Genomic DNA, 13,653 nt, shown 5'->3' on the forward strand with positions numbered 1-13,653 from the left:
GATTGGTGGTGACTCCATGTTTTTGTGTTTAATGTGTTAGTTCTAGGACTATATATATTATGATAGTTTGACAACTCTATTAGGGATTTAGAAAGTCAAGCCAGTTTTTAATCTTAGATTGTTTCAAGCCTCATTTGGATGGACTTAATGTACTTAGTTTTGTTATATTTTTTCATGTTTACTATTTTGTTTGTTCTTTTTGTTTCATTTATTTATTGGAACAAGAAAGTTTATTAAATCATTTTTATGTTCCTTAAAACACACTGCATATGCATTTCATACATGAGCTCTCTACCTAAGCTTTATCCTTTTTTAGAAGTAAGTAAGTACCTATATTCTTGTGACATAATAACCTTCATGTAAGTTAACAAAAACTCCTACTCAAATTGAACTTTTTCCTTTTAAAGCCTATTAATGGTGAGGATTGGGGTGCCTTACTAGTCTGTAATAGACAATGATATAGGGAATAATTTGGGAATCTTTAGGTTATCAAAATATCCTCACCTTGCATATAGAATAACCTAAAAAGCCAACCTTACATTGAAGCCATATACATCCATTATTAATATACAACCCAAAATTAAGACACATGAAGGAACTTTTGTAGTTTCATTTGTATGAATTTTTTTATGAAGTTGAAAAAGTTTGGGTTTATTTAATTTTTCATGTGTGGCAAATATTAACACATTTATTCATCCATGCATCATTGAATTTTTATGTATCTAGCATCTAATGCATGCATTCATTCATTAATGTATCATAAAATAGTCATGTTAACCTAGGCAATCATTTGTTTTTTTATGCATTATTATGGGGTAAACATTAACTCATACATCCATTCATATAGTCATCATTAAATTATTATGTGCATTCATTTATTTATCAGTTTATGCATCATTGAATTTTTGTGTATTACATTCAATACATGCATTCATCTATTCATTTATGCATATAGAAGAATTTTTCTAAAAAATTAGGATGATTCTTGACATCTTGTAACATATCATCCTAATTGTGGTAAAAAGATTCAAGGATAGCTCAATCGTCAAAGAATTTCAGGCAACCTACTCATCACCGTTATAACATTCACACTCAAGCAAATCTTATAGAATAATAAAAAGCTAGCCTATTTAAAAAGGTTGTGAAGGGCTAAATAGAAATCAAAGAGCAGTTGGCAAAGATTATAGAGAAGCTCAATAGAATGAATAAAGAAAGGGTTGTTGGAGAAACTCCTACTTTGCCAGACCACTCATTCAAAAAGGAAAGTGAAGTTCACGTTGTGATTTATAAGGGGCAAAAATTTGAAATTTCACCCTATATTAGCATTACCAAAAGCATTAAGCTCGAATAACAGTAGCCCATTATCATCCAATGCCAATATCAGTTTTCCAATTAGCTTTTCAACCATCTACATATGTACCTAACCTTATCACTACACCAGTTATGAACTCAGACAACCAAGCAAGTGGTTCAAGGAGTCTCCAAATAATAAAAAATAGCTCGTATTGATTCTATTCCCATGTTATATATTGAGTTATTTTTAGAGTTTATTAAAAATCACCTAGCAGTATCTATTCAGCTAGTACTGTTGAAACCACCCTATCTCAAATGGTATTATGCCAATGCTAAATGTGATTAGCACAATAAGAATGTGGGGCATTTAATAGAAAGTTGTTCTACTTTCAAGCACAAGGTGCAATATTTGATTAGAGTAAGCTTGGTGAGTTTTGATAAGCCAAATGGTCCTAATCCAGTATGATTTGGTAGAGATTTTTAATTAACATTTAAAGCCTATCGCTAGCTAGTATCAAAGTTTAGCACTTTTTCTTTGATTAACTCTTACACCTTACACTTCAAAGTAATGTAGTTCTCCATATAATGGCCTACATTTCTATAATGATAATCACGATGTGCATTAGGATTATACCATTTAAGATACAAAGGTTTCAATAATTCATAAAGAACTAGAGCTAACAAACAATTCTTCACAAGTTAAGGTAATAAGTTAATATATGTCATGGGGATGGGGTCAAAAAAGGTTTTCTGTTGGGTATTTTTAGGGGTTCTTAAACCACTGCTCTAATTAGGTCTTCAATTTTGTCTAGTAGGTATAGTAAGATGGTTGTACGCACATGTAGGTGTTTGAAATGATGGCTGAAAAGGGATGGATAAGCTAGATATTATATCGGTTGATATGAATAAGGGATTGATGTCATATTATAAGAGGCTAATAGGTTTGGTACATTAATGTAAGGTATAGAGTAAAACTTTTGATATGTTCATTGCTTGTGCTTCACTTTTTTTTCTTTTTGGGTGTTCCACCTTTCTTTGCTCCACTTATCTCTCTTGTATCAAGCTTGTCATTTTTTATGGTGTTCTTAATAATCTTGTCGAGATCACCATGTCTGTAAAATTTTTTGTTGCATTTTTTATTATTCTTTCATAATATGGTGTTTTCAGAGTATTAACAAACAAGATAGTTATTTATTTCTCAAAAATAGGAGGTTATACTTATGCAGCTACGTCTCTCTATCTTTGTGCATATTTCTTAAAGCTCTCAATTGCTTTTTTTTAAATGTTCTGCAGAGACAAACAATCTGAAGCCAAATATATGACATGTCAGTATTGGGTAATAAATGTTGTTGTAAGCTTTTCTAAAGAATTAATATCAGTCCTATCTAATTGAGCATATTATCTAATGGTAGCATTCATAAGGTTATCCTAAAATATGTGCATTAACAACTTTTTGTCATAAGCATACACAACTATTTTTCGATAATACATGGTCACATGAATCACCTGTTATTTAGTCCCATCATACTTTTCAAATTTTAAGACCTTAAATTTTGGTAGGATAACCACATCAAGCACTAGACATAGGCCTATCGCATTCATGGAACAATAAATGTCCATTCCTTCAATGGCTTTTAGCATTTTTTCTGTAAAGTTCATCTTATGTTGAGACTCTAAATTTTTTTTTGCTATAAATGCATTTGTTTTTAGCTTTTGTTGTTCTTGAGGATTATCTAGATTTGGCATATGAATTGGGTTTGAAGATTTCATTCTTAAGGCAAGAATAGCTTGCCCGTGAAATTGAGTAGGTCTTATTATTATAGGTATGCTGGGATACATATATAGGTACCCTTTAATGAATGGCAATACTTATGGTTGTGCCTTTTGAGAGGTCTGAGCTTGATGTAAAGTAAAACCTTATGGATATGGGGGATCTTCATCATCTTATTGTTAGTGGCCTTTTTTAACAACTTGTTCTCTAACCACTTCTTTTCCTTTGTCCATTTTTCTTATAACTTTCATCATCATATTAAGCTGTTTTTTTTTTATCTCTTTTTATGCTTTTTCGATCTTATCCATCCGATTGACTTGTTTTTCTACCATGGCTCTAACTCATGAACGAGTATTGTATGAGTGATGGACAAGTTGATTTAAAGCTTTCGAAGGTCAAGCTATCCTTGAACCTTTGTTACCACAATTTCAAAATTAGGATGTTATATTACTACTTTTTTTGTGCCATAAAAAAATGATGTCTACATGTATGTTCTATGTGCAAAAAAAAAAAAAAAAAAAAAGCCATCCCATCATTTTGGAGAAGTTTTGAAAACAGACAAAGCATGCTTGTAAAACTAAATGGCTTGTATAAATGCATAATGAGATACTTGCCACATAGCAAATGTTAACAAAAGGATTCTCCATTAAATATTTGTCTTATGTAAGACTCGAAATTACATCCATGAAGAGTTTTAACATTTACAATTTCTAAAGGAAATCCTTGATTTGTCAATATTGGTCTTGTGCCTTATCCAAAAAGTTTAGTAGATACTGCCCTTGTTCTCCTATCAGATACATTCCTAATTTTAGTTCTTTCACCTTTTTCTCTATTTTTGTTGCTTTGCATATGGCTTTATTGATTTGTTCAAATAGATGCTCGAATATTCTTGTTTTGCCAAGAACACTTGTCTTTATCTTTCACCCCTATCTAGAAACTGAGCATATACTTGAAGCTGCCTACATTCATCAACCAATTTTTCTACCATCATTTGTTAGGAATACAACTATTCTCCTAATTCATTGACAAATGCCTAGAGTGATCTTTTTCTCCTCTAACTTTGTGATATTCTCTTTCCTATTTTTGTATCTTGATTTGTGATTAGCTGATTTCTTTTTAAAGGTACCCTAGCTCAGTGGTAGTATATGAAAGTGTATAAATTGAACCTTTAAACATTTTTTCTTCTTGTCTCACTCCTGACCAATCCTCTGGATCTAACCATTATGTTTCTTCAAGTCATCTTCTAATTTCTACATCTCTTGGCGAAGTTTTTCATTCTCACTTTTCAATTCATCCTTTTCTTCTTTGAGGTTTTGAATTTAATCTTTATTTATTTAATGATAAAATATTTTATCAAAATTTAATGATTATCTCAAAAATAAATTAAAATTCATTAAAATTTTTATAATTTTTATATATTCAATCTATTTAAAAAGATCTTTTAATTTATCAATTTAAATTTTTATTTAATCAATTTTAATAAAAAAAACTTCATAAATTATATGTAAAAGATTTCGCCTATTTTCTTATTTTTCTTATCTAATCAAGAAAAAAATTTGACAGAGAAAACCTGGCAGGTAGTATAACATGATATAACAGTCAACTACTGGACCAAAATAAAGAAAAATAAAAATGCAATGACTCAAATCAGAAAATATGTCTCGTAGCAATGGATTAAACTAAAAAAACCTTACTAATTTTACATAAACAAAATTGTAGCCTTAGCTTGCTTTGAGTTAAAATAAATTTGTTCAGTGGGCAGTGACCTTGTGAACTCTGGATTTTTCTCCCAATCCTTGTAAATAACCAAAATAAGAAGACACGAATTAAATAATAATAATAATAATAATAATAATCCAAATGTCTAACGGGAATTGCAAGAGGTAAGACCGTGGGGAAATGCTGCATTAAATTTTTTGGATTATTATAGATATTAATATACCAAAATTAAATATGTTTCACCATTTATACTTTTGCCATCTATATGTTTGCTTAACAGAGTACTTACATTAGTAGAATTTTTATACTTAAAAAATGCAGGTTTAACTGAGGACATATAAAATATATTATCTATATTTAAAATGATGAATTTAGAATTTTTTTGAGAATTTTTTTATAATATATAATTATCATTAATTTTGGGATCAAAATAATGTTAAAAAATTTTCTTTAATTTTTAATTTTTTAATTTTTAAGTAGTCATAGATATCTTACTTCAAATGATGGATTCGCTCATTCAAATCTATAACAATGTGTATAAAAATGATAATAATGATAAATTTCCACTAATTTTTTTAACCCAAAATGAAAAAGCAGAAGAATCCAAACATGATAATGATTAACACAGTTTACTTAAGTTTCAATGTTACTCTCATTCTCTGCTTCAGTCAAAAGTCCTATAACAGGACACATTAAACTTGCAAACTCGAGATGTTGGCAACAAATCAGATTGTCATCAAGGACATTAAGGCTAGTCAGAGGAAAACAAAAGTTAGGAAACATGCATGCCTTGGATTGAAAGTTTAGTCCCTAGGAACCTTATAAACAGACATAGACATCCCACACTCTTTGGCCACACACATAGCAGGCATGAAGCGCTCTACTTATCAGAAATCATTGAGAGTTGGAGTAATCGACAGAAAATCAGATTGTAAAGAGTTCGTGCTGCTCAAAAATATTGTGGTTCCTACACATGAATTTTGAAAGCTAGCTACCAGGCTATTTAGTTTCTGTCATTTTGTTGCACCGAAAGATCTTTCTGTCTTTTCCTTGTAGTACTATGTTCGATAGGCAAACATTCTGGTAAGCTACAGCTGCTAAAATATTTTACTTATTGCAAGTACTTTTGAGTTCTGTCACAACACCACAGGCCACCGCCAGTCTCATTCAAAGTACTTCCTGTTCGTGCAAGTTTAATACGCTGTATAACTGAATGTTTTAGGTCTTGTTAGCAGGATAATTAATACACGTACTGGAAAGGAGATTGAATATGATGATTGGTTAGATTATAACAAGACAGAACTAAAGTGAATTTCAGGAATTGGTTCAAAGGATTTCTTCCCAAAAAGGAAGGCATAGAGCTGTCTCAGGTTGGGCTTTACCCTTAGGTACAGAGATTTATGGGTCCGACAAAGGACACAAAAACCCCTTGCTACAGGACAAAGAGGTCTTAGAAGGTGGCATTAGTATATCTCTCACAAATAAAACGCCAAATACCATTGGAAAACGCTTTCCTGGCAAACTAAAAAAAAAAGACAATACCCCAAGAGCTTGTAGCAGGTTACCTAATTTTCCAATTGAGAAAGCACCAACACTGCAATTCTCTCTCTTTTGAGTAGCCCTTGTTTGCAAAATATTAAATCAGGAGAGATGGAGGGAGGGGGAGAAAGTGGCTATAAGATTCCAATCTTTGTTCACCGATTTCCCCAATAGTAGCGGCCTTGGCGTTTCTTTCATCACACTTCTCAAACTTATCCCGCTCCCTCCTTTTCTTTTCCCATAACTGACTATTACCCTCTCTGTCTCAGTCCCCCTCTTATCGACTTTAACTACTCTCAAAATCACTCATATATCTACTATCTTTCTTAGGCCTCTAAATATTTATTCTTCATGCAATGGCAATTGACCGCGTCTCCAGCATGCCCTCTATGCCTCACCATTGGAAAGATGAAAGAAAAGACGAGCAAAAACAACTCGTTTTCGATGCCTCTGTGCTTAAATACCAATCCAACATACCAAAACAATTTATATGGCCTGACCACGAAAGGCCTTGCGCTAATGCACCAGAACTCCAAGTACCACTCATTGATCTAGGAGGCTTCCTGTCTGGTGACCCTGTTGCTGCAATGGAAGCGTCAAGGCTTGTCGGCGAGGCATGTCAGCAGCATGGTTTCTTTCTTGTAATTAATCATAGAGTAGATGCAACACTCCTGGCTGATGCTCATAACTACATGGATAACTTCTTTGAATTGTCACTCACTGAAAAACAAAGGGCTCAGAGAAAACTCGGTGAGCACTGTGGATATGCTAGTAGTTTCACTGGCAGATTCTCCTCCAAGCTGCCATGGAAGGAAACACTTTCTTTTCGCTATTCAGCTGAGAAAAACTCATCCAAGATGGTTGAAGACTTCATTGTTAATAAAATGGGAGACGAATTAAGGCATTTCGGGTAAGAAATTCGGGTGTTAACATTTAAAAAAATAAAGAGAAAAAATGTTTTCACTGTAAAAGCTTTCTTTGTCCTTTTTCTGCCGACCGTCATGTTGATTGTTATTTTGATCTTGAATGCTGAAACCTTGAGTGTTTCTTTCTTTAGGAGGGTCTACCAGGACTATTGCGAGGCCATGAGCAAGCTTTCTCTAGGGATCATGGAGCTTTTAGCCATTAGTCTGGGCGTAGGCAGAGCAAATTTCAGGGAATTTTTTGAGGAAAATGATTCAATAATGAGGCTGAATTACTATCCGCCTTGCCAAAAACCAGACCTCACTTTAGGAACAGGGCCTCATTGCGATCCAACGTCTTTAACCATCCTTCACCAAGACCAAGTTGGTGGTCTTCAAGTGTTTGTGGACAATAAATGGCATTCAATTAGCCCAAATTTGGAAGCATTTGTCGTTAACATTGGCGACACCTTCATGGTAAGATACTTTTCAGTTAATCCATACATATTCTTTAACTGTAGTAATGTTTGATTAAAAGGTGCTTTTGTTTTCAGGCTCTGTCAAATGGGAGATACAAAAGCTGCTTGCATCGGGCGGTTGTGAACAGCCACAGCCCAAGAAAATCTCTTGCTTTCTTTTTGTGTCCAAAGGGTGATAAAGTGATTACCCCACCAACAGAGTTGGTGGACGCGTACAGCCCCCGAATATATCCAGATTTTACATGGCCTATGCTGCTTGAATTTACACAAAAGTATTACAGAGCTGACGTGAACACTCTTGAAGTATTCTCAAACTGGGTTCAACAGAGAAACAGCTGAACCGTAGTTGTCTCTACTGTTAAGTAAAGGCGTCATTACAAAACAGACCTTGGCATATCACTGGCCTCTCCGCCAAGAAAAAGACATTGATGGGATGAGAGAAAACTGATCGAGGGGTTGGTGCTACGAGTTATAAGGAAGACCAAAAGGCAAAGTTAAAAGAAAAGTCCTCTTTTTATGTTGTTGTTGTTGTTTTTTTTTTTTTTTTTTAATGTTCATGGGGTCCGGTGACATGCTTTTAGTGATGAACATAAGGCAGGACAAGGGATACTACAGAACCCAATAAAGAGCTTGATCAGATGAATTTTTTGTATCTCAATTGATCTCTTCACGTAAAAACAAAATTAGGGTACTTAATTACTGGGTTTTTTTTTCAAGAAACTTTATTTATTGCTAAAGTTATTAAGTTTGTCTCATACGCTGCTTAGGCTTTTCGTTTGAGGTATGGCCTCCTCGTACAAATTGAAATCTACAAAAACTCGACGCAACCTTATAAGCGTCGACCCATAAATTTTATATAGGATTTGTGCGCATCAAAGCCTTTTGTTCACTTCATCAAATTACATAAAAAAAGAGAGATACCATTAGATTACATCCTATTACAAATTTCTTGATCCGAAGTTGTAATAGCTTGCATCAACCGATAAGTTTGCTTCATTTGAAGTTCTTGGACTAACATGGGATAGTGCTAATGCTGTCAAATAAATCCAAAGGAGCAACTGGCCCATCGATTGAATGATTCAGAGAAACAGGGTGCTAGAATCCATTGAGGATGGGCAGAGCTTTCACTGTAAAAATGTATTCTTCTGCAAATATTTTATTGGATATTAAAATTATTTTTTTGTATCTGGAGATTTGGAAGGTTGTGCTAGAATGCAAAGGAATACTAGCAGCATTGTCCTGGTGTTTGTCCTTAAATGCTGCAACATTCTTTTGATGATAAAACAATATCCTGCCAAATTTTTGAAAATGGGGGGCGTGTGTAAGTTCCCATGTAATTATATATCCTCACATGTGTATACACAAGATAATTTGTGTATATATATTATGTTTGTTCATATTAAATATATATATAAAAATTGATGTGTTATAATTTTATCAAAACACTTAAATACAAGATATTTTTAATTTATATATATTTATATAAATTTATATATTTTTTTGTTAAAACTTTAACCCTAATTATTTTTATATTATTTTTATATCATATTATCATATTGTATTTAAAATTATCGAATTGTCATTTACTTAACTATTGCAATAGCTTCCATAACTATTGCAATAACTTCCATTAAAAAAAAAATAAAACTATTGCTATAACTTTGCCTAGTTTTCTCAATTTCAGTTCTATAATAATTAACTCTTCTATTTAAAAAAATTCGGATTAAAGCATTGCAAGTTAACCAATTGACCAGCGCATCTAGAAGCCTAATGGGATCAGGTGAAACTATATTTAGGGAATGATGAAGTGGAAACATAATTAGCCTATGAACATGAACTTTATAGTAAATATTATTTGATAATTCCTTTCTTCTTATGAGAACATTTTCTTATAGTTTAACACAGAGCCGAAAAGGATACTTATTTTAATTTCTCTCTATCTTTGGTGCTCTTTGATATGAAGCTTCATCTAGACTTGGAAATTAACATTGGTCTAACTTACTTCAAAAAGAAAAGGGATAGCTCATTTATAGTAAAACTCATCATGATCGTGTACATAAAATTAAAAGTTAAGGATTTTATCAATAAATTACATGATTTTTATATAAAAATTTATGATTATAATTACAATGGGTGATGAACAGAAATTAGAGAGATGCAGGGCAAACTGGATCTCGCTCCGATTGTTTTTGTTTGTTAATGACAAAGCCGCCACGAGTAAGGACAATGACAGTCTCCGTTCCCGTACTCCCTTCCAAAAGGCCTGCATCACTTGGAACCATTTGTTGTTTGTTCTGGCACCACCCTTCTCCTTAACCCAACTCTCAAATTAGTGCACAACAATCTACATTTTCTTCGACATCTCAAATTGGGATTTCTTTCATGGATACCCAACCTCTGCCCTAGCTCTACCCTTTCTTCTCAATTGTTCTATTCCACCTTGTTGGATCACTGCCTCTCCGTCTGTGCTGCATGCCCTGATCATAAAACATACATCGATCATTCCTCATCACGCCTTATACCTTTCTCTTTCTATTTCTCTACTCAGGTGTTTAATTTTGCTCGTTAGTGCCTTTTGCAAAAATTAACATTGTTTTAAATTAATAAGAAACTTAAAAGAAAAAAAATTTAGAGTTTTAATTTACTTAAAATTCAAAATCTTATTATTTATTCACATCAAGTTTTAATCTTATTCTACTTGAAACTTTTCTATTATAAAAGTGTTTCTCAAGACTTAGAGAGAAATACCATGTAATTTAGTTTAAGCTCTAAGAGGAGTTGAAGCTAGATTGAGTTTGGGTATTTGTGTTAAGAATAGTGACCCAAATCTCACAACAGATTTGTTTGAAATTGATTAAATATTATTTGATAGATAAAAATACTTGCAAAAAAAAATTCTAAGAAAAAAAAATTTTTTAATAGGTAAATTTAACTTGCAGAAAAAGAATTCTAAGAAAAAAAAGATTTTTAATAGGTAAGTTTATATATTTATAAATAGATTGAGTCTCTATAAGATTAGATAATAAAAAAAGATATAAGAGAGTTATAAGATTTTATAAGATAAACACCCCATAAGATTATCGGAGATTTACGTCTTATGGATATATATATATATATATATATATATATTTGAATGTTTGTGAGTTAATTAATGGAGACTGAGAGAGTCTATATAAGTATGATGCATTAGTGCATATATATTTATTTGGATTGAGAATACTCCATAAAATTAGAAAAGATTGAAAATGTTTATAAGTATTGATTGTTGAGTAGTTGATATGATTTGGTGTATATTTGTAATTTTTTACAACTAGTGAATATTTTTTTTATCCGTAGATGTAGGTTAGTTATATCAAATCATGTTAAATTTTGTCTCTTATATAATTGATTGATTATTTGATTTTATTTCCGCTAATATGATGAGATTAAGACTATTTGACCTAACACTTTGGGCTGATTTGGATAATCAAGAGAGGGATCTTATTATATTTAAATTTTTTATAGTAAAAGAGCTATTTACTTCATGTACTTAGGCAAGTAGTCAAATCACGTAAAGTCTTATGTGTTTTTTGTTTGATTGGTTTCTCTATAATTTTTCATTGATTTTTTTAGATAATTTTCCAACAAAAATAATTTCACATATCATAATCAACATCTATGTACATATCATCGTCTCATCATGTGGAAAACAATTCAACCTAAAATTCTTACGTTAATTCGCATATATATAAGGCACTTGAGCATGACAACACGAATTGTTAAATGACAACTTTGAAATTGCTTTTATCATCAAAATATGGACTTGAAGTCAGTGCGTTTCCTAACACTAAATAATTTAACATTGACATTGCCTTCTAAAATATGCTGAATCATATCATACGGAAATTGCTCTCTTCATCTTACTTCTCTAATTCTCTTTGCTGATTCCAAAAGATTGTATAATGTTTAATTAAGTGCATACTCCTAATTAGTATTCTGTTTGTTAATTTTCAGATAAATATATAACTTAAAATCAATTGTTAATAAGTGAAGAGATTTTTATTATATTTGTGTCTAGAATGTTTTCAATTTAATTTATGTGAGATTTTTACTTTATCATGACTTTAATACCATTAATCATCCATTTTTAAAAGGAGTATTACTTTCTCCTTTTACTTTTTTATTTTTTCTCTTTTTCTTGGAGCTTTGATCTTTTGACCTCGATCCTAGAATTAAACCAAAAAGGTAGATGGTATATATATATATATATATGTGTGTCTTTGTGTGTGTGCGCCGTTGAATCAATTAAACAACAAAATTGTTCCCACCTTGAGAAGATCTCCCCACATGTGTAACGACATAAAGACTCATTATATAGTGGCTCTTCAATCATGGTAGATTTACTTCCAACTCAGAAAATGCACATGAAAGGCTCTCTGTCCAGTGGTTTAGCACTTCTTCCATGCCAAAAAAACGAGAACATTTTTAATCATTTGGATAAAGAAAGGACAAAGATTGCTTGCTTTTTATTGGTAAAAGTATCTTATCGAGAAACAAGTAAAAATAGAAGATAATATTCCAAATAAAAAAAACATAAACAAAGAGGAAAAAAAAAAAAAAACAAAGCTAAATTTCATATGCCATCCCCACATTCATTAGTTTAATGTAGAAAACTAGCCAACTTAATTAGACCAATTAATGCTATATATATATATATATATATATATATATCTTTTGGACAGTTATATCTGCTGGAGCTCTAGGGCTGCTCATTTAAAAAAAAAAAATCTGTATGCGTCTTTATTTTTGTCTTCTGTTACTTTCATGGAACACGACAAGGACAATGATTTTTCAGTAGTAAAAGCAATAAGGCAAAACAGGAGTTCCCCTTGATTACTTGGGTGATAATATTTAATACCCAACATCACCTACAAGATTAACTCACTGAAAGCTGTCTAAGGTTATAATTATTAGACTTTGACAACATTAAACATGATATTATAATTATATAAAAAAATTAAAAGATATATAGTTTAAAATTGATAAAATTTATATATAAATTTAATAAAAATAAAAAATATATTTTTATGTTTAATATGTTAATATAAATTATAATATAATAATTTTTATTTTTATATGTATTTGATAAAAAATAAATATAATAAAAATACATGAATTATCAAATTTAATAATTATTAAGAGTTCAATTGGAAACCATGTATCTCTTTAAAAAAACCATGTAACGATAAAAAAGGCATGATCAAATCGAGTTGGGATACTTGGTTTCTTTTTAATTAATTAAGTGATAGTCTTGCATTAGATCCTATTCCACAATAACGTGCCAGGATGCCCAACACACACAACAACTGATCAATCACCCAAAATCTTATTTCTTCTATTTCCTTGTCTTTTCTTTTGGCTGACGGCAAATGATATTATATATATATATATATATATATATATATTCACTTCCATCCCATCTCTTTATCTTCTATAAACTCTACATATATATAAATCAATAATTAAACATTTATGTTATAATAAGATCACAAGATTAGCATTTGTCACGTAACTAACTTGCCTTCTCAAGAATTGATAAATTAGTAGTAATCAATACTTTCCATGATGAAGATCATTAGCGAGTGGCTTTCATTGCCTAATTTTTTAATCGATAGTTGCACTCAATTCCTCCGTCATCTAGCAAAAATAAAAATTACAAAGTGATAGGAACTAGTGCATGAGACTCACATAAGTCTAGAACTTCATTTGAATGCATACATACAATATATATATATATATATTTTTTTTTTTTTTTCTTTTTCGACTTGTGCAAAATATATATAACCCCACTGGTTGTTTGTATCTATCAATGAGACAAATATTTCATATTGAAAATTTATCAAAGTAACATCAAAGGAAAAATCACAGCCAAGTTAAACAAACAAAGATATACAAAAATTTATGTAATTAT

General features: G+C 31.2%; 1 protein-coding gene across 1 annotated transcript; it reads left to right on the forward strand.

Moving 5' to 3' along the window:
- Nucleotides 1-6,345: 6,345 nt before the first annotated feature.
- Nucleotides 6,346-8,722, forward strand: LOC111316607 (gibberellin 20 oxidase 1-D-like). The gene is made up of 3 exons (XM_022918622.2): nucleotides 6,346-7,232; nucleotides 7,380-7,701; nucleotides 7,779-8,722. Exons 1-3 carry the CDS (start codon nucleotides 6,679-6,681, stop codon nucleotides 8,040-8,042), a joined length of 1,140 nt encoding a protein of 379 aa, XP_022774357.2. The 5' UTR covers nucleotides 6,346-6,678; the 3' UTR covers nucleotides 8,043-8,722.
- Nucleotides 8,723-13,653: the final 4,931 nt, after the last annotated feature.

Source organism: Durio zibethinus, chromosome 9 (assembly GCF_047325235.1).
Source record: "Durio zibethinus cultivar Kanyao isolate XHJ-2024 chromosome 9, ASM4732523v1, whole genome shotgun sequence".
Classification (NCBI taxonomy): Eukaryota; Viridiplantae; Streptophyta; class Magnoliopsida; order Malvales; family Malvaceae; genus Durio; species Durio zibethinus.